The sequence below is a fragment of the Centropristis striata genome, chromosome 1, assembly GCF_030273125.1.
Source record: "Centropristis striata isolate RG_2023a ecotype Rhode Island chromosome 1, C.striata_1.0, whole genome shotgun sequence".
In the NCBI taxonomy this organism is placed as follows: Eukaryota; Metazoa; Chordata; class Actinopteri; order Perciformes; family Serranidae; genus Centropristis; species Centropristis striata.
Genome location: NC_081517.1, coordinates 3708303 through 3729515, shown reverse-complemented (window position 1 = coordinate 3729515; position 21213 = coordinate 3708303). Strand labels below are relative to the sequence as shown.

The window sequence follows — 21213 nt, the reverse complement described above, 5'->3', positions numbered from 1 at the left end:
GTGTGTCTTTTTAAGTAATTTTGTGTCTTGTTTTTGGTCATTTTGATACTGCCTCTAGTTAGATACTGTTTGGGCATGGTGGATCAAAAAGTGAAAAGGCAGCATTCTGAATAAAATACATAAATAATAGGATTATATTTATCAAAAAGTCAGGTCACCTGAGTCAGCATGGGTTGGGGATTACGACTAGAAGTTTGAACATTTCAAATAAATCAATAAATCAGTGGGCTTCAGGAAAACAACTCTTAGACGTCCCTGTCAGGAAGTTGAACCAGGCTGAACACGACTTCATCTGGCACATTGCGGTTTTTATTCTTTTGTGACGTAAACACAGTATTTCTACTTTATACCGCCTCACTGTTGTTATGATAGAGACAATAATTGCAGCAGTGACAACTTTCCAGAGTTGCAAATTCCTGTGTGTGAATATTAGAAACCAAGGGAACGCTTTAATAAGCCTCTTACCTCTATGGCTCTGTGTTGTGGTAAAGCTCTCTCTATGTGGTCGTTGCCTTCAGCTCGCAGCTGAATTAGATATTTGCAATTCGGCTGCAGGGAAACATTACAAGGTGACAAGGGGGATAGAAGGCAAATTAGAAACAGTGAAAGCAAAGAATTTTAGACATTCAGCATACTTGTTGTGTATAAACATGTACAGCCAGTTATGGCTGCTCAGAAACTGTTTACACAATGTGTTTTATAGTTTCAAGTCAACACTTTTCTCTAACCGATCAGTAGGTCTGTCACTATAACACATTTTTTGAGACGATATATTTTCCCAGAAACTATCACGATAGTGTCGTTGTATCAATGTCGCTTTAGTTTTATAATGACATTAGAGCTTAATAAGTACATCCTTTTCCACAGCAATGCATTTTTAAATCTTGAGAATATTAAACATTGGAATTGAAATGTGGAAAATATTAAAATATCCTAGATAAATCAAACAAATAAATACAACCAAAACAAATAAAATCTTAAAAAGACTTTTAGGCTTTGTTTACCAAACATTGCAATGAGATAAACATTATGCATTTTATTATTTTATTATCAAAATAACATAGAAGTGTAAATGCTTTTGCAAGGATGTGATTTTGATTTTTAATTTAATTACATTTTTTATTTAATTTATTTTTTTTCTTCTCTTTATTGTCTTTTTACGTTTTTAAACCATTTTCTTTCTTTTTATGTTTTGATGAAAATACTTGATATGTTGCAAAATGTAGAGCAACATGTGCTGTTTTGTATTTCTTCAAATAAAAAGTTTAATAATAAAAAAACAACAACATATAAACAGCTGGAATGGCTGCTTGGAAAATATATTTATTTTTTTGGCATTCATACTGCCTGTCAAACATTTGCAGCATTACTTTAAACACGTCACTCAATATATTGAGTCCATAAAAAAACTATTCTGTCCATTTTTGTATATCGAACGATACGTCGATGTAGTAATTATCGTGGCAGGCCTACCAATTAGATCAGGGATGAGCAACATGAGGCCTGGGGGCCTCATACGGCCTGCACCCTCACTTGAAGTGGCCCTCAGTACAACTACATGCATTTGAACATGAAATATTAAAAGTGCTGTGCACAAAATTACTTCTTGCAATTAATGTTGGTCTGCTGTTCTTGCACTGATAAACAAAAAAATCACAGTAAGTGGTTATTTTTTATTTGCCTTTACCTTTTGTATTCCTATTTATACTGTTAAACATGCATTTGAGCATGAAATATGTTAAGTTACTGCACTGTAAACATATTTAAAATTGCAGTTTCATCATATATGTGTTGATGAAAAATTGTGGCCCCCTGCAGCATTTAAGTTGCCCCTCCCTGAATTAGATGGACATGTTCCTCACCAGCAGACCCCTGAGTCTGAAGCGACCCTCCTCATCGGTGACGGTGTCCTCGCTGTAGAGGCTACAGTCTCCCTGTCCCACCGCCTCCACGGCCACGTCCCTCTCTGCGTCCCCACTCAGAGACTGCACCGCTCCGTAGCAGCTGAGGACGACAGCAGGACATCAGGACACACAGTGAGGCGGACGTTTTTAGTTCAAGACGTCTAGAACAAACAGCATCGAGCTACATTCGTATACATGTAGCTGTAATAGTGTTGTTTTTGGCAGCCTGTTTTAACCATAAGAACCTATTTATCCTTAAAGGAAAATGATGGGGGATATACCACAGACCAAGTGGACCACATAGAACACATTTATGATGTTTAAAAAAATATATATATTCTCCTAAATATCAAAGATCTGTGATGTGACATATACGTTACATTCGACATTTATGGTATTTATGTTTATGATATTTCTTATTTTAAAATTTAAAAAAATAGACACATTTTCTGCTTACAGAAACACAAATTTGCCTTTTTCTTTGCATCTCTACAACATTTATCAAAATTGTGACATTAATAGTGCTGTTTAATAATAAATCATTTTCCAGATTTGTTTTTAAGTAACAAAATAAGAAAAAATCAATAATAAATAAAAACAGAGCTGCCCCTTTTTGTTTGCATTTCCATAATATATACGTCACTTGGGGATTTAATGTGTTAGTCACGTCCATACTCTTTTTAGTCTAAGTCAAGTTTCGATCGACTAAAAGTCTGAGCATTTTTGTCAGTATTATCCGGGACTATTTTCGTCTAGTTTTAGTCGACGAAAACTGATGACATTTTAGTCTAGTTTTATCAATCCATCAGTTTTCCTCCGCTTATCCGGAGCCGGGTCGCGGGGGCAGCAGGTGAAGCAGGGCAGCCGCAACGTCCAGCTCCTCCTGGGGGACCCTGAGGTGGTCCCACAATAACTTTTAGTTATGAGGGTCCAGAGATGCTGTGTGCAAAATTTAGTGCAACACGATGAAATTGCCGAGGAGGAGTTCGAAAAAGTAGGTTTGCAACATTTCGCGAATTTGCGGGGGGAAAAAACGGTAGGCGAAAATGGGCGTGGCCTATATCACAAGATTCAGCACAAGTCAGGTAACGCGTGGATATAAGGTTTTTGAATGGGCGATAAAGTATGTGGGAGTTATTAGCCAAAACACACTTTCCTTTAATATAGTGCCACCTAGTGGTGGAAATTCAGGATGACAATAGATTATAAAAATTTTCATCATGTGTGACTTATATTCAAAGTTTGCTGAGTTTTGGGGTATGTTCAGGCAGTGAAAGATGCGATCATTTGGACAGAATCTTAATTAAAGTTATCGTCACATGACCAGCATTTACACTGCGCCTCGTCTCGTCTTCATCACGTGATGAAGGTTAGTTGAGGAAGATATTTAGTCATAATTTTCATTGAGGAAAGCAGCACTGACCTGTAAGCAGTCTTAATGCCGGTGATATCAATGCTGAGGTTCTGACCCTCCTCCACTGTGATCATCTGAGACGCCGGCTCGAAGCGGAACTCCTTCATCATGGGCTTGAAGTAGTACTGACCAGGGCTCTGAGGAGGGAGAAGCACTCATTACAGTAAATGGAAAGCAGAGGGAACATGGCCTTTAGCTGGAACATCCCTACAATCAGCTTTACATCTTACACTAGGAAGATTACAATGGTGGAAGCAAATAAACAAATACCAGGTTGTTAAAGGTGAGCAGGCCGGTGTCCTGAGTCAGCAGGTTGGAGCGAAACTGTCCTCCGCTCAGAGACAGGAGGACGCCTGACAGGGGGACGCCGTCCTCAGATCTGATCTGCAGCACAAAGAGTACAAGTTACACATGGACATGTCAATTATGGCATGAATAAGATTAGATTCAACTTTATCTAACCAGAAGTGCATTAAGCAGTAATTGTGAATCATATTGCAATATATACAGGAATGAATTGTATAAAAATGCAGTATATATATATATATAGGTATAGATTATATAATAAATAAGATAAATAATAAATGCAGATTTAACTGTACATTAGTGCAAGTAGATATATATACATATACATCCATACATATACATACACACATATATATAAATATATACATAGTAGTGCAAATGGAGGATACATCGTGTTCATCAACATTATGTGCCTGTATATGAACAAGGTGAAAGTGCTGTTTATTGTGCAGTGACGGTTACTGTAACAAGTGGTGCACCAAGTAGGACTGGGCGAGATATCGATATAAAAGACAAATAGATATATTTTTAAATGTGATATGGAATTAGACCATATCGCACATATCGATATAGTTGTTTTTGTTTTCTTCCTTTATATATAAATGCTGCCCTTACTAGGGTTTGTCATATTTAGTTCTTTTGTAAGTTTCGTTATTCTTTTCTCATATAAATATATTTGTTTCAGTAAGTGTCTTTTTTTATTTTTTTTTTAAAGCAAATTTGTTTTTTGGTCATTTTGTTTCTTTTTTAAAATAATTTAGTGTTTTTTCAGTCATTTTGTGTATTTTTTGGTCATTTTGTATCTTTTTAAAATAATTTAGTATTTTTTCAGTCATTTTGTGTATTTTTTGGTCATTTTGTGTCTTTTTTGGTCATTTTATATCTTTTTAAAATAATTTAGTGTTTTTCAGTCATTTTGTGTATTTTTTGGTCATTTTGTGACTTTTTTTGGTCATTTTGTATATTTTTAAATAATTTAGTGTTTTTTCAGTCATTTTGTGTCATTTTGATCGTGCCTCCAGCGGCCCCCAGGTAATTTAAGTTTGAGACCCCTGATATAGAGAGATGTGTTGAAATCACTCAGTCGTGGCTCCAATTCCAATATTAAGAGCCAAATTGTGAGTTTAATAAGACCGACTGATGAGTTTCGTGTCTCTAGTGGTCTATTCCAAAGAGGATTTACAAATAAAGGATAAATAAGGAAACAAAACTTTAAAAAAAAAAGAGATAAAAGCTGTTCAGAAGATTTCAAAGCACTTCATTAGACGGTTTGAAAGGGAAACTGTGCTGCTGGTTTGTGCCAGGATCTCATGGTCGCTGCAGATAATTGCAGACCCTTTTAACAAAAGCAGTACAAAGGCGACGCAGTGGCAGCACACAGCAAAGCAGAGAAGTGATTCAACTATCATCACTCATCTTTTCTTTTAATTGTATTTTGTGAAAACAAAGCAGGAACTATCATCATGTCATTTTATATTCACTTTAAACCACATCATCAGTGAAAGAAGTACATGTGAACAAAGGGCTGCAGTTGTCACATCGTCTGGATCAAAGTGTCGGATGAATCAGTGCGGATGTGAAAGAGGCTGATTATTAATGGGATGTAATGTGTATGCCAGTGAGGATAGGTCATAGGGGTGTCGAAAAGATTATCACAATAATTTCGGGTATTTTTGAGATAACGATATTCTTGACGGTATTACAAAATACTGAAAAATATATAGAAAATATGTTTTTTTTCCCGGGCGCAGCAATATGCAGCCCACTGCTCCTTGCATGGTGTGTTCCCTTGTGAGTAAAAAAGGATAAAGGGTTAATTGGAGAGATTGACTCGTGGGATAAATAAAAGTATATAAATCTTAAATCTCAACAGCCAAATACAACAAAAATGACTCTCGACTCCTCCCCGGGTGTAAATTTTGTACATTTTTAAGTACAACGTGATAAATCTCGTCCACTTTGAGAGCAAATAAATGTAAGCAAATATGTGACATGGCATTTTTCACAGTCGACAGGGCTCCACTAGGACACAGTGGAGCCCCCCTGGAGAATTTTTTTTTTTCATAAAAGCCCACATTTGGTGGTCTGTCACACATTTTAATGTCACTATTCCATTATATACACATGATATCATGATATGTATGCATGTTTTTTTGTGTGACTTTTTGGTCATTTTGTGTCTTTTTGTGATTTTGTGTCTTTTTTTTTGGTATTTTTTTGGTATTTTTTGTGATTTTGTGTCTTATTTTGGTCAGTTTGTCTCATTTTTGTGTCTTTTTTGCCATTTTGTGTGTTATTTTGGTCAGTTTGTGTAATTTTTGTGTCTTTTTGTGTCATTTTGTGTTTGTAACAAAACTGACATTTGGAAATGTGTTTATATATAAATTCCCTTTTCTTTAATTATCAGAGAAAATAAATAATTTTTTTTAAAATTAAATTAATTAAATGAAATTCCCTTTCTCACTTCTGTTCTTTTCACCACGTCTGTATTTATAGAGACTTATAGAAGTTTTTTTTTACTCATAGAAAAATTGCACTTTCAAAATAAAATAAAAAGTAATTGTGCACAAAAATGAGAAATGTCATTATCGTGCAAAAATAATTATTGTTGGTGAGTCTCGTTGTTTCAATCAGTGTATTTGTATCTTCCAAATATACTTCAATGAGATTTTTAAATGAGCTAAAATAAAGGTTTTGAATGCTTGAATATAATCTTTGCTGTTATAGTCTTTACCGCCACTGTATGGCACAGCCCTAATTGGTTGCATGGTACCTTGAAGGTGACTCCAGCCAGAGCGAAGGCCTTGAAGTCCCCCTGTGTTCCCTCCACAGGACTCAGGACGAAGCCTTCTTTACTGGCGCTGATGTCGTACTGCCGGTCGCTGTGGAGCGGACCCACGCTGAGGGGAGAGGAACACAACAGTCAGCTCTACTGCAAATCTCAAGGACGGGCTTTTAAAACTCTGTGTGGTGTGATTATTATACTATCCCACATGCAGACAAAATGACATGCATAAGGTAAAGATAATGGTGCAGAATTCCATCCAACTTGAACCAAAAACAACTTTCAAATGGGAAAATACAACTGAAGAAGAACATGAAGTGCATAATGTTGCAAAACCGACATCTTTGCTTTCAATGCAAATGCAGAACCAAGAACTATTTCTGCTCAAGGCAACTCCTGACGAGCCCTGGAGACAACAAACACCTCCAGAGGATCTTCCACAGAGCACAAAGAGAAGGAAATTCAACCTGCAGATTCATTTTCACCATTAAAATTGCAACTATACGATATACAGTTATAGAAAAAATGATTAGACCCTTGTTTTCTTCAATTTCTTGTTCATTAAAATGCCTGGTACAACTAAAGGAATTGTTTGTTTGGACAAATATAACAACAATAGCTGATAAGAGTTTAATTTAAGAGCTGATATCTAGACATTTTCCATGGTTTTATTGATAATAACCAAAATCATTATCAAGAAAAACATGGAAACTGTCTAGATATCAGCTCTTAAATTAAACTTTTAGGAGCTATTTTTGTTATCATTATATTTGGCCAAACAAATGTACCTTTAGTTGTACCAGGCATGTATAATGTCAAAAAATATTTATGTTGCAACATAAAAAAAGAAAGATATTAATGAATTTATATTTTTTTGTCTTGCTTTCTCGTGGATAATCATGCTCTAACTTTTTCAGCTCAAGTTTCCACCAGAGCTGCAACGATTAGGCAACTTATTGATGATTCGGCCAACAAAAATAATCAACTTTTTTTCCATGCAAAAATGGCAGAAAAAAAAATCCTGTTATCAGGCTCATAAATATGGAGATTTCCTGCTTTTCTCTGTTTGTCATTATATTAAAGTGACAAAACAAGACATCACTTTGGACAATTTGTATTATTTTCCGACATTTAATAGGCCGAACAATTATATCAGCAGAAATCATCAATTATGGAAATAATTGTTAGTTGCAGTTGTTCCCATAATGCTTTAAAAGCCTACGTTTGTTAACACTTTGGGAAACTGGCAGCATTAAAAGAATGCAGATTTATTATCAGCAGTTCCTGTCTGTGATGCATGGGTCAATGGTTGAACAGATAACTAGCGCTGGATTAGTTTGATACTGAAGAAAAATTAAAAATGTGATGAATCTCAAGCAAGGTCTGAAGTTCAGATGTACAGTCATGAAAAAAAAGACATTTTTCTTCACTTTCTTGTTCATTTTAATTTCTGGTATAACTAAAGGTACATTTGTTTGGACAAATTATAACAAAATAGCTCATAAGAGTTTAATTTAAGAGCTGATATCTGGACATTTTCCATGGTTTTCTTGATAATAACCAAAATCATTATTCAAGCTATTTTTTGTGGGCATCAGTAATGTAAAAAAATATTCATGTTGCAACATGAAAAGGAAAGATATTAATGGATTTATAATTTTGCTTTCTGGTAGATGATCATGCTCTAACTTTTTCAGCTCAAGTTCTCACCAGAGCTGCAACGATTAGGCGACTTATTGATTAGTCGGCCAACAAAAATAAACTTTTTTTCATGCAAAAATGGCAGAAAAATCCTGTTATCAGGCTCGTAAATATGGAGATTTCCTGCTTTTCTCTGTTCATCATTAAAGTAAAGCAACTTTCTTTGAGTTTTGGACTGACAAAACAAGACATCACTTGGTATCTAGCCATTTTCCATGGTTTTCTTGAAACCAAAATCATTATCAAGCTATTTTTTCAGGCATGTATGTGGGCATCAGTAATGTAAAAAAGTATTTATATTGCAACATGAAAAGGAAAGATATTAATGGATTTATAATTGTTTTGTCTTGCTTTCTGGTAGATGATCATGCTCTAACTTTTTCAGCTGAAGTTCTCACCAGAGCTGCAACGATTAGGCGACTTATTGTTTAGTCGGCCCACAAAAATAATCAACTATTTGATAATCTGTTTTTTTTAAATGCCAAAATGGCAGAAAAATCCTGTTATCAGGCTCGTAAATATGGAGATTTCTTGCTTTTCTCTGTCCATCCTTAAAGTAAAGCAACTTTCTTTGAGTTTTGGACTGACAAAACAAGACATCACTTGGTATCTAGACATTTTTCATGGTTTTTTTGATAATAATAACCAAAATCATTATCAAGAAAACCTGGAAAATGTCGAGATATCAGCTCTTAAATCAGGGTTCGTACACTTTAGCAGTGGTCAAATTGACAAATTGGAGGGCTCCAGCAGGAAAAGCTGGAGGCAGGTGTACGTACCAGATCGGCTCGGGTCCTTCAGATACTTTTAAGCTATTTTTCACTTGTCTGTGTGTATTTGTGTCGAAAGCTACTTAGTTTGTTGGAGTCGCCGTGCCGTAATCAGCGGCAGACGAAGGACCCCGAGCCAATCTGGCAGGGCGCCGGAAAAGAGTGAAAGCGCGCAAAAGTAAAAGTGAAACCGAGAGTGGTACGAGAGACAGAACGAGAGACAGAACGACATTACGAGAGCGAGATAGTTTGTGCAAGTTTTCATGCACAAACCCTCATTATGGAAAACAAACGTAGAAATGCATATGATGCAGCTTTTAAGTTAAAGACAGTCAATCTGGCTGTAAAAGAAGCTTCCTCAAGCAGCCATCTCTTTCCCGACAACCCTTACATATGGTAATTAAACATTAAAACACCTGCGGCTTATAGTCCAGTGCGGCTTATATATGTACACATCATTCAATTTAGCTGCTGCGGCTTATACTCCGGTGCGCCTTATAGTGCGGAAAGTACGGTAGTCAGATTGCAAGAGAAATACTGTAAGAATTTCAAGCATTTACAAGCACTTTATCCAAAATCCAAGCACTTTTTAAACCTTGAAAATACAACATTTAAATTTGAGCATTTTCAAGGATTTCAAGCACCCGTACCAACCCTGATAAATGAAACTCTTATGAGCTATTATTGTTGTCATTATAATATTTGTCCAAATAAATGTACCTTTAGTTGTACCAGGCATTAAAATAAACAATAAACTGAAGGAAACAAGGGTGGTCTAATCATTTTTTCCATGACTGTACGGATTTTGATGGACATCAGAGACAATGATCTCCTCAGAAAGGACAAGTCAGACTGAGTTTAGCTCTATAAAGAGATATCTGTAAATGAATGCAGAATCTGTTGGAAACAGGACAAGATGTTGGTATTAGAAGTGTTCCGTCTGTGTTTGTAGTCCAACTCTAGTCCCAGCAGTATTAACCAGTCATGTCTGAGCAGCTTTGGCTGGTAAACAGTCTCAGCGGAGAGCATTTCATGTATTCTACGGATATAACAGTGCCTGTTAGGAGGGCAACATTACATTAATGTCTCACACGGATCCGTATTTAATCTTTTATTAGGCTATAGCTTTTAAATTTTTTATTTCCGGGACAAACAGGACAGGATTGGAGACTGTTGCAAATGTTTGGGGACGTCTGGTGGCTCCTCTAGCTGCTGGCGTGGCTTAAAGCTATGCTCTGCTAGCTGCACATCTGCATGTAAAACAACATCTGTATGAGCGCTGGAGGAGAAAAACTGAGCATGCTTTAACAAACAGGGCAAGTGGAAAATGTTAGTGTTGTTGTGATGCCACAGACGGGACAGATGCAGCACTTCATGAACTAAAAACTCTGGGCTCTGGCGCTCATATGTGCAGCTCTGACAGCCTTTACCCCGAGGTCCTTTTAAACAGACTGCACACACTGCTTGGTCTCTCAGGCGCAGATTGTGATTTAATTATCTATTTGGCTGACCAGCACTAACAGGGATTTTTTTTTTTTTAAACTCTCAGGGCTTGAAAAGCAAATTAGGTTACTGAGAGGGTTTTAACTTGGACCCCCGTGTTGCTGCTGCGTCTGCACTTCTTACGGGGTTCAAATGTCTTTATAGACTGACTGCTGGATGAATTAATGGCTTTTTAAGCACATTAATGAATAGCAGAACGCTAAGATCTGGACTCTTTATCTGCACTTTGTCTTTAAGTGCTGGGTTCTCCTACCTGTATGCTCCCATGTCATTAGTGGCCACTGTGATGAGCGGAGCAGCAGCTCCTCTCTCAGTGATGGAGATCTCCACGCCCTGCAGCTCTGGTGACACGCCGCCCTCCAGGAAGAGCCCGGCGCGCCCGGCGATGTCCACCAGCCGCCCCGGACACGACTCTGCCGACAGAGAGAGAGTCGTTATTTCTACAGGAAGCTTGTTGGAGCTACGGAGCTCAGGTGTTATTTATATTCTTTTCCTCCATGAAGCCGATCAGTTACAAGCACTCATGCAAACAATCTTGTAAAGAATTTCAAAGCTGCTGTAACAACCACACAAATTGTGTGATTTTTCTTGTGTGTGTGTGGTTTTTGTGTGTGTGGGGGGGGTTTGTGTCTGCGTGTTTTTTTGTTGTGTGTGTGGTTTTGTGTGTGTGTTTTTGTGCGATTTTCTGTGTGTGTTTTTTTTGTGTGTGTGTGTGTGTGTGTGTGTGTTTTTTTGTGTGTGTGTGTGTGTTTTGTGCGATCTTTTGTGTGTGGGTGTGCTTTTTTTTGTGTGTGTGTGTGTGGTTTTGTGTGTGTGTTTTTGTTTTTTTGTGTGTGTGTGTGTGTGTGTGTGTGTGTGTGCGTTTTTTGTGTGTGTGTCTGTGTGCGCGAGTGTGTGTGTGTGCGTGCGTGCGTATGTTTTTTGTGTGTGTGTACGTTTTTGTGTGTGTGTATGTGTGTGTTTTTGTGAGTTTGTGTGTGTGTCTGTGAGTGTGTGTGTGTGTGTCTGTGTGTACGTTTTTGTGTGTGTGTGTTTTTGTGAGTTTGTGTGTGTGTGTGTGTGTGTGTTTTTGTGAGTTTGTGTGTTAGTCTGTGTGTGTACGTTTTTCTGTGTGTGTGTGTGTGTGTGTTTTTGTGAGTTTGTGTGTTAGTCTGTGTGTGTACGTTTTTCTGTGTGTGTGTGTGTGTGTGTGTGTGTTTTTGTGAGTTTGTGTGTTAGTCTGTGTGTGTACGTTTTTCTGTGTGTGTGTGTGTGTGTGTGTGTGTGTGTGTGTGTGCACTAACCTCCAGTGATGGTGGCCTCCACCTCTGGAGGGTAGAACAGCAGCTCCTTGGATGACGGCGTCACCGTGATCTTCTCTCCAGCTCTGAACAGACAAACAGTCGACATTAACTCACTGCATCATCACACGCAACACTCTGAGACGTGGCGCTTATTATTAGTGTGAATAAACCAGCTGCTAATAATAACGGTGCAAAGTGATAGAAGCTATTATGAGTTCCAGGATTCTGACGGTAAGAGTCCTGTTAATTCTCTTCATAGAACACTTTAGGTGACTCAGTCGGAGGAGACTCAAAGCTGCATCAGAACGGATCAAACGCTTGTGGACGTTAACAGAAGTTTTCTACAAATCTTCAAGGTGCATTTGATTAAAATAAAACTTTGCAGATTTTCAACCGGTGTCGTGTCGTTGCTGTGTGGGTAGAATATGCAGATGAACCGTGTTTGGCTTCCCTCCATGATGTCACTGCCTGCAGCGCCCGGCTCATTTGTTGGTGAAACTTTGCCAAATGGAGACGTAACGCTGTGCCAGCACAGGGGGGGGGGTGGGGCTCTGGGTGCTGACAACAAACACCGTTCATCTGCATGTTCTACCCACAATGCAATGACACAGAGCTGGTTGAAAATCAGTAAAGGTCCCTTAACCCAGTATTTCTCAACCTTTTTGAGTCGCGACCCCCAATTTAACATGCATGTTGTCCGTGACCCCCGCTCACTGAACACAATCTCACACGCACAGTTCAGATCACCCAAAAAAGAAACAAAATGACCAAATAAAGGAAACAAAATGACCAAAAAAGACACAAAATGATAAAAAAAAGACACAAAATGACAAAAAAAACCCACAATGACCAAAAAAAGACATTACGTGACCAAAAAGACTAAAACACATTAACACATGATTACTTTAACACAGAGCTGACTTCCAAAATTATTTGGCAACCCCCAGAAATCATCTCGCGACCCCAATTGGGGTCTCGACCCCAAGGTTGAGAATAGCTGCCATAACCCTTTATCAGGCAAAGAACAATATTTGGTAACTTTATTGTCATTGTATTAAAAAAGTATACAACTTAATTTACGTGTGCTTCTCATATATAACGTGCTTTAAAAAAGACATTCAGACATTACGCATATGTAATAAGTAGTCTAAAAAGATAATAAATAGTTTAAAGGTAAAAGATAAAGTGGTGATGGATGCAGATGATGTGTTATTGTCTATTTAGGGTTGCTGTGGGAAAGAGACTGTAATAAATATAATAATAATAATAATAATAATAATAACTATAATAATAACAATGACTCAATTGACCTCGATTTGCAATATAAAAAGGAAACATTTTGCAAAAAGTCTTTATAAATAACATTGGAATTGACATTTTCAATTTCCAGGAGTGCCCCATAAAGGGTTAAAGAAAGATCCAATCACTGATTCTGTTACATGTGCAGCAAAACACAAGTGGAAGATAAAGATTTCACTTTTTAGAAAACTAATAAATTTGACTCAGCTGTTAGAAATCGGCTGCAAGAAATTTTAATTGGCTAAATCTTAGATTTGTGCCTCTGTCTGACTAATAGCAACAGATGCTCAGGCTCATGGGCACTTTAATTAATTTAAAATATACACTATGGCCAGGATTTACACACTTCCTGAAAAATCAAATCAAGGACCCTTCATGCCCAAATCTCTCAAATTCAAGAAGCAAACACGGGATAGTTTCAGACACGGATCAAGATTAATTACTGTCAATTTTTGGAATGAGAACTCGTCAAAGTTGCTTTGCCCCGTGGTGAGTGCTGCCTCAACAACTGTCTATTTACTAACACAAACTTATATATATATATATATATATATATATATATATATATATATATATATATATATATATATATATATATATATATATATATATATATATATATATATATATATAGGGATGGGCAAATTAAATGCTGCAGGGGGCCACAATTTTTCATGTTCACTACCACAGGGCCACATATAGGACCGTGCACTTAACCAGATATGATGAAACTGCAATTTTAAATATGTTTACAGTGCAGCAACTTAACATATTTCATGCTCAAATGCATGTTTAACAGTATAAATATGAATACAAAAGGTTTGAAGCGAATAAAAAAATAACCACTTACTATGATTTCTTTTTCTTTTTTAGTGCAAGAACAGCAGACCAACATTAATTGCAAGAAGTAATTTTGTGCATTTTTACACTGCACTTTAAAGATTTCATGCTTAAATGCATGTAGTTGTACTGAGGGCCACTTCAAGTGAGGGTGCGGGCCGTATGTGGCCCCCGGGCCTCCAGTTGCCCATCCCTGATATATATATAACAGCACAGAGTGTCTGACCTGGCCCAGTAGGAGAACTCGTAGTGGAAGGGGCCCGTCAGCTCGTCGGCCTTCTCCTGGATCGGCGGGCTGTCGTCTCTTCCTCCCCCGTCCTCCTCAGCGGCGCGGCGCTCCCGTTCCTGCCGGCGCACTTGAATCTCTTGCAGCTGCTGCTCCAGCCGCTGCTCCTCCAGGCTCCGCAGGGGCCCGAGCACCAGCGCCGGCTCGCTCTCGATGGAGGATCTAAAGGAGGGGAGGAGGAAAAAAAAAGCATTTGGCAGCAGCTAACGAGCACACAGGCTCTCTGAGAGACACAGTGCCTATAAAAAGTGTTGGATGTTTCACCCTTTTGTTGCTTTTACACATGAAATCATGGTCAATAGAATTATTTGACAAGAATTTGCAAAAGAAAAACCCAACTCTTTAATATCAAAGTGATAACAGATTTTCACAAAATACTGTAAAATCAGGGGTCTCAAACTCGTGGCCCTCGTGACGATATTTTGTGGCCCCCACCTTGATATGAAAGTTTAATATGAGTTTTATTTGAATGGCACTTTACCGTGTTGTGTGTGGAAGGTCCCTTTAATTACTTTTTTTGGTAATTTTGTGTCTTTTTTTTTTAATACCGGTATATAATTATGTGTCTTTTTTTTGTGATTTTGCGTCCTTTTTAAATAATTTTGTGTCTTTTTTAAATATATAATTTTGTGTCTTTTTTAGTGATTTTGCGTCCTTTTTAAATAATTTTCTGTCTTTTTTTTAATATATATTTTTGTGTCTTTTTTAGTGATTTTGCGTCCTTTTTAAATAACTTTGTGTCTTTTTTAGTAATTTTGTGTATTTTTTTCGTCATTTTATGTCTTTTTTAAGTAATTTAGTTGTTTTTCTGTCACTTTGTGTCTTTTTTAGTAATTTTGTGTCTTTTTTTTGGTCATTTTGATACTGCCTCCAGCGGCCCCCAGGTAATTTATATGAGACCCCTGCTCTAATATCATTATATCAGCGGCATAAAAAAACAACATCAACAGCAACAATACTTTCGTTTATCGTCATAATATATAGTAAAAAATCTGTTATCGTGACAGGCCTAATAATCACTTGATACACATCAGCTGCACTCAGGTGATCTCCATTTCACTAACTGTGACACTGCTGGAATCAACTAACTGGAACTCTGTTGAATTAGATCAGTTACTCCCAAGGGGGTGAATATTTATGCAATCATTTACTTTACCTTATATATTTTTAATTAATTAACATTATTTTGTAAAAAATCTGTAGGGGAGGGATGGGCAACTTAAATGCTGCAGGGGGCCACAATTTTTCATGGACACTACCACAGGGCCACATATAGGAGCGTGCACTTAACCAGATATGATGAAACTGCAATTTTAAATATGTTTACAGTGCAGTAACTTAACATATTTCATGCTCAAATGCATGTTTAACAGTATAAATAGGAATAAAAAAGGTTTGAAGCAAATAAACAATAACCACTGACTGTGATTTCTTTTTTTTTTCAGTGCAAGAACAGCAGACCAACATTAATTGCAAGAAGTAATTTTGTGCATTTTTACACTGCACTTTTAAGATTTCATGCTCAAATGCATGTAGTTGTACTGAGGGCCACTTCAAGTGAGGGTGTGGGCCGTATATGGCCCCCGGGCCTCCAGTTGCCCATCCCTGCTGTAGGGTTTTTTGATTTCATGGGAAAAAGCAACAAAAGGGTAAAACATTTATATATATTAAAAAATACTTGAATACTTTTTAATACTATTTATCTTGTATTATATTGAGTCCTTACTTGATAGTGACTGTGACGTCCAGGATCTTGTCGGTGGTGATGAGGCCGGTCATGTGGTGGCGCACGGCGGTGAGGGTCAGGATGCTGGGCGCCGAGCTGTTGGACACGGGACAACAGTCATTTGGTTGAACTGAATAGATGAAGAACACTGTTTTAACCCAGAAAAAAACGGACACATTGTCTCTTTACTTACGTGTCGTACGTGTAGAAGTCCTGCTCGAACTGGTGGCAGGAGCGCGGGGTGACTTTGTAAACACCTGGACAAGCCGTTTTTAGTTGATTAATCACTTTGCTCCAGTTTTATATTTAGATAAGTCTGACACTGACCTTTTGGCTCAAAACGCTGCACTCTAACTATGCATGAGGGAACACTTGGTGCACTGATATGTTCTTTTTCTAGATATGCTAATTCGTGCTATGTTTAGCTAATGAGAGGTCAGCAGGACGGAGCTCACCTGGCTTGGAGAGGCAGAAGCGATTAACTCCCTTGGAGAGGTTGTAAACGCCGACATTCTCAGGTTTGCTGCCATCTTGGAAAAACTCCTGTGCAAAAAAAAACAAAAAATGCAATTAGATAAGATAATTGTGGACGTGCAACCATCAGCTGGAACAGGCAGCAGGTGGTGGTTACTGACCAGGGTGATGGCGTGAGAGAGGGAGCAGCGCAGGATGTAGCCGATCTGTCTGAACTCCACCCCGACCACGTCAGAGTCCAGAACCTCCACCTCCATGGACTTATGCTTCCAGCACCACTCCTCATGAGTAATGCTCACTGGGAGAGACAAACAAATAATTAACAAATACTCAGAGTAACAGCTGTGATTGTTTTGTTTTTTTAAGGATTAAATCTGCCACACCAGCTGAGGAGGAAAAGAACCTCATGAGTAGGCCTGTCACGATGACACAGTTTTAAATGATGATATGTTTAAGAAACTATCACGATAAACGATAGTATTGTGGAGTTCATCCTTTTCCACAGCAATGACTTTTTAAATCTGTTAAATCTGTCTTCTGTTAACAGAAAATGCACTGAGATAAATATATTATTATATATTATAAATAATATTTAAACAGCTGCTTCTGAGATTTTTTTGGCAATTCCTACTGCCTGTCAAACATTTCAAGTATTACTGAAATAGCACAAAAAGTCTGCGTTAAAATGCGTCCACTATAAGAGTGACGTGGCTCCTTTAAGAGGCAGAACAATCAGTGTGCGCAGTAGCACAATGCTAATAGGCTAACAGTTAGCACTGTAGCAGTACAGTGTGTATGTGCTGCAGCAGCATGTGTTCAGTTAGCGACCTCCGTTTGTTTACAACAAGCAACGGACACTCTGTGCACAGTAAGCGATGCCTGTTTGTTTACAATTAGCTGTTCAGTGCTGAACAGTGAAATTTGAAATGGCTAGCGTCCGCACTGTCTGTGTGTGTGTGTGTGTGTGTGTGTGTCTGCCACGATGACACATTTTTTAAGATGATACATTTTCCCAGAAACTATCACGATTTTATGCCACTGATATAATGAAATTAGAGCATAATAATCCAAGTAGATCCTTTTCAACAGCAATTATTTTTCAAATCTCAAGAATATCAAAAAATGGAATTGGATTGACGAAAAGAAATATTAAAATATCCCAGATAAATAAAACGTAAAGAATTATACTAATAAGTATACTACAAATAACATATAAACAGTTTGAATTGCTGCTTGTGAAATATAGGGGTTTTTTTTTGGCAATTCGTACTGCCTGTCCAACATTTGCACAACACTTTAACTCTATGGAGTCTTGGGCTATTTTGTCCATTTTTTTAATCATTTTCGTGTCTTTTTTGGTCATTTTGTGTCTGTTTTGTCTTTTTTAGTTATTTTGTGGGGATTTTTGGCATTTTTGGAAATTTTGTGTCTTTTTTTGGTCATTTTGTGTCTTTGTTTTTTTTTGGTCATTTTTTTAGCCATTTTGTGTCTTTTTATAGACATTTTGTATCTTTTTTTAGTCATTTTGTATCTTTTTTTAGTCATTGTGTCTTTTTTTAAGTCGAATATATATATATATATACATATATCAAATGATAAGTAGATATAGTAATTATGGTGACAGGCCTAGCTTTGCCACCTCAGAATTATCTCATCTTTTAACAAACGCTTAAGAAAGTAAACTTCTTGCTCTGCCCGGGCCTGGCTACACTACAAGCTGAGTAAACACGCCTCAAAATGTGCTGTGTGTGCAGATAGACAGCTTGCAGGCACACAAAACAGATTGTGTGTATTGAGCAGCGAGTGAGATGGATGCAGCACCAGAAGGTACAGAAACACTGGCTGAATAATGTGTTCTCCCTGGAAGCTGCTGCTAAATATCAATTATGATCGGAAGCTGGTAATTACTAATTGATTTCCCTGCAATCGTCAGAGAGTCATTAGTGTGAGTTCTGAAGGAGAAATGTACATAAGATGGAGGAATCAGTTTATATTGGCCTGAATTCTCACAGTCAAAACTCTTCTGCTGACTTAATATTTGTTCTCTCCTTAAACGTTCATTTATACAACTGCAACTAATGACCACAACACATTTTTTATTTATAATGGCTCGAATGAACCACAAATGAAACATTGTTGGAAGGAATAAAAGAATAAATGTCACAATGTGAAACCCTCTGAAGCCCATGGGACCGCTGGTGTGGCCTGTTTTGATAACGCTTTTATTTTGAAAGGACGAAAAGAAACTTGATCCTGTCGATGGTAAAACTAACTAAGTGAGATGATTCTGTAAGATAACGTCAAGGAGTTCAATGTTTTTGTTTTAGCCCCCGAAGAGGCACGAGGTTAGATTTCACAGTAATCTTGGATATTTAAATGTGTTTTTGTCTTTAAATAAGTTTTGGATCAAATCAAACCAAAAAAAAAAGACAAAATGACAGAAAAAAAACACAAAATGACCAAAAAAAGACACAAAGTGACCAAAAAAGACACAAAATGACTGAAAAAAACCTAAATTACTTAAAAAAGACACAGAATGACCAAAAAACAGACAAAATGACAGAAAAAAACCTAAATTACTTAAAAAAAGAGACAAAATGACCAAAAAAAGAGACAAAATGACTGAAAAAAACCCTAAATTACTTAAAAAAGACGGAATGACCAAAAAAGACACAGATTTACCAAAAAAGACACTCAATTATTTTAAAAGGACACAAAATTATTTTAAAGACACAAAATTACCAAAAAAAGACACAAAATTACAAAAAAAAAGACAAAATTATTTTAAAAAGACACAATAATTAAAAAAGACACAATTATTTTAAAAAGACTCAAAATTATGAAAAAATACACAAAATTATGAAAAAAATACACAAAATTACCAAAAAAAAGACACAAAATTACTAAAAAAGGACAAAATTATTTTAAAAAGACACAATTATTAAAAAAGACATAAAATTATTTTAAAAAGACTCAAAATTCAAGTAAAATTATGAAAAAAAAGACACAAAATTATGAAAAAAATACACAAAATTACCAAAAAAAGGTACTTTCCACACACAACACAGTTAAGTGCCATTCATATAAAACTCACATTAAACTTTCATATCAAGATGGGGGCCACAAAATATCATCACGAGGGCCGCAATTGGCCCGCGGGCCGCAAGTTTGAGACCCATGCCCTAAAGGAAACACAGCTAATGATCTCATAAGTGGCCTCTGTGAACTCTACTGAGCTGTCTCAAATTAGTTTGCAGCTTCCTGATGATGTGGTATCTACTGGTGACCTAGAAAGGGCAACAATTGGTCCATGGTGGGTCTTAAAGGGTTAATATTATTGTTATTAAGAAAAGAGCAGCAGTGTTATTGATGGTGAACTCTGACCTTTGTATTTTCCTGGTAAAACGTCATCAAAGGAGAAGCTGAGGACGTCTCCGCTGCCAGACAGAGCCACGCTCCTCCTCTCTCCCTGCCGGCTCACCGGCTGCAGCGTGACGGACAGGTCGTCGCAGGACGCTGCAGGACGACCAGAGGACACACATGTCAACAAACAACCACACAAAGTGCTCAGAGTTTATGGGGTTGAGGCCAAGGTTATTATAGTTAACTAAAACTAACGAAATAATGAAAACTAGAATTGAAAAAACATTTGGCAACACTTTACAATAACCATCATTTATAAATGGTAAACAGATAGTTTATTAATGTTTAATCATCATTTATAAACCGTATATAGGCCATTTAGGATGGTAAATACATAATTTATTCATGTTTAACTAACTACATAATTTATAAATGACAAATAGATTGTATATTAATGTCAGTTTATAGTTACTTTACCATCAACAAACAATTAAATTATAATTAATAGTTTATTAATAGTTTTAGTTGCACTCATTTTAACATTTTAACACCATATTAAGTATGTTAATGATTTTTGAAATGATTCATATACCTTTAAGAAATTGGTTGAAAACTTTTAAAGATTAAATTTGTATAGTACTGTGAATATGGTTAATAACTGGTCTATAAACCATCTATAAACATCGCTAAGTTGGTTATTGTAAAGTGTTACCAAACATTTTCGTTAACTGAAATAAAAATAAAAACTAGAGTTTTTAAACTGTATTGTGTGGTTAAAAAACTAACTAAAACTAACTAAAATTACAGTGAAAATGTCTTTAGTTTTCTTTTTTGTCAGCTTTTTTCATTCATAATTCAGTGTTTCTATTTGAACATGCAACACATGGTGAATATGTTTACTGAGACTGGGATGTTTACACTAGAACCAAAATACAAAACACCCAGAACTGTAAGAGTTAATAACCTTATTGGGGCTGAGATGATAAACCAAAGGAGATAAAGGAAACATTTATTATGACCTCTTTCAATCTGGCATCCAAAACATAGCCCATTACAAAAAAACTAAAACTAACACTAAAACTAATAAAAACTAAACTAAAACTAAGCATTTTCAAAAAATAAAAACTAAACTAAAACTAGAAAACTCACTGTAAAAACTAACTAAAACTAACTGAATTTGAAGACAAAAATTCACAACGAAAATAAAACTAAAACTAACGAAATAACGAAAACTAGAATTGAAAAAACATTTTCGTTAACTGAAATAAAAATAAAAACTAGAGTTTTAAAAAAAACGATAACTTACTTAAACTGTATTGTATGGTTACAAAACTAACTAAAATTAACTAAAATTACAGTGAAAATGTCCTTAGTTTTCGTTTTTGTCAACTTTTTTCATTCATAACTCAGTGTTTCTATTTTAACATGCAACACATGGTAAATATGTTTACTGAGACTGGGATGTTTACACTAGAACCAAAATTCAAAACACCCAGAACTGTAAGAGTTAATAACCTTATTGGGGCTGAGATGATAAACTTAAGGAGATAAAGACAAAA

The 21213-nt window shown here is 36.5% G+C and overlaps 1 protein-coding gene across 1 annotated transcript in view; it reads right to left on the bottom strand.

Annotated features, from left to right (window-relative positions):
- Nucleotides 1-21213, bottom strand: part of nomo (nodal modulator) — an 86830-nt gene that overhangs the window by 6992 nt on the left and 58625 nt on the right. Inside the window, exons 30-42 of the mRNA XM_059354245.1 lie at nt 19676-19807; nt 16453-16589; nt 16273-16360; nt 16011-16074; nt 15818-15913; nt 14032-14253; nt 11667-11749; nt 10637-10796; nt 6398-6524; nt 3589-3702; nt 3328-3455; nt 1863-2004; nt 466-549 (exon numbers count right to left, since the gene is read on the bottom strand). Of these exons, the coding sequence (XP_059210228.1) occupies nt 466-549; nt 1863-2004; nt 3328-3455; nt 3589-3702; nt 6398-6524; nt 10637-10796; nt 11667-11749; nt 14032-14253; nt 15818-15913; nt 16011-16074; nt 16273-16360; nt 16453-16589; nt 19676-19807 (1577 nt within the window). The remainder of the gene's footprint in view (nt 1-465; nt 550-1862; nt 2005-3327; nt 3456-3588; nt 3703-6397; nt 6525-10636; nt 10797-11666; nt 11750-14031; nt 14254-15817; nt 15914-16010; nt 16075-16272; nt 16361-16452; nt 16590-19675; nt 19808-21213) is intronic.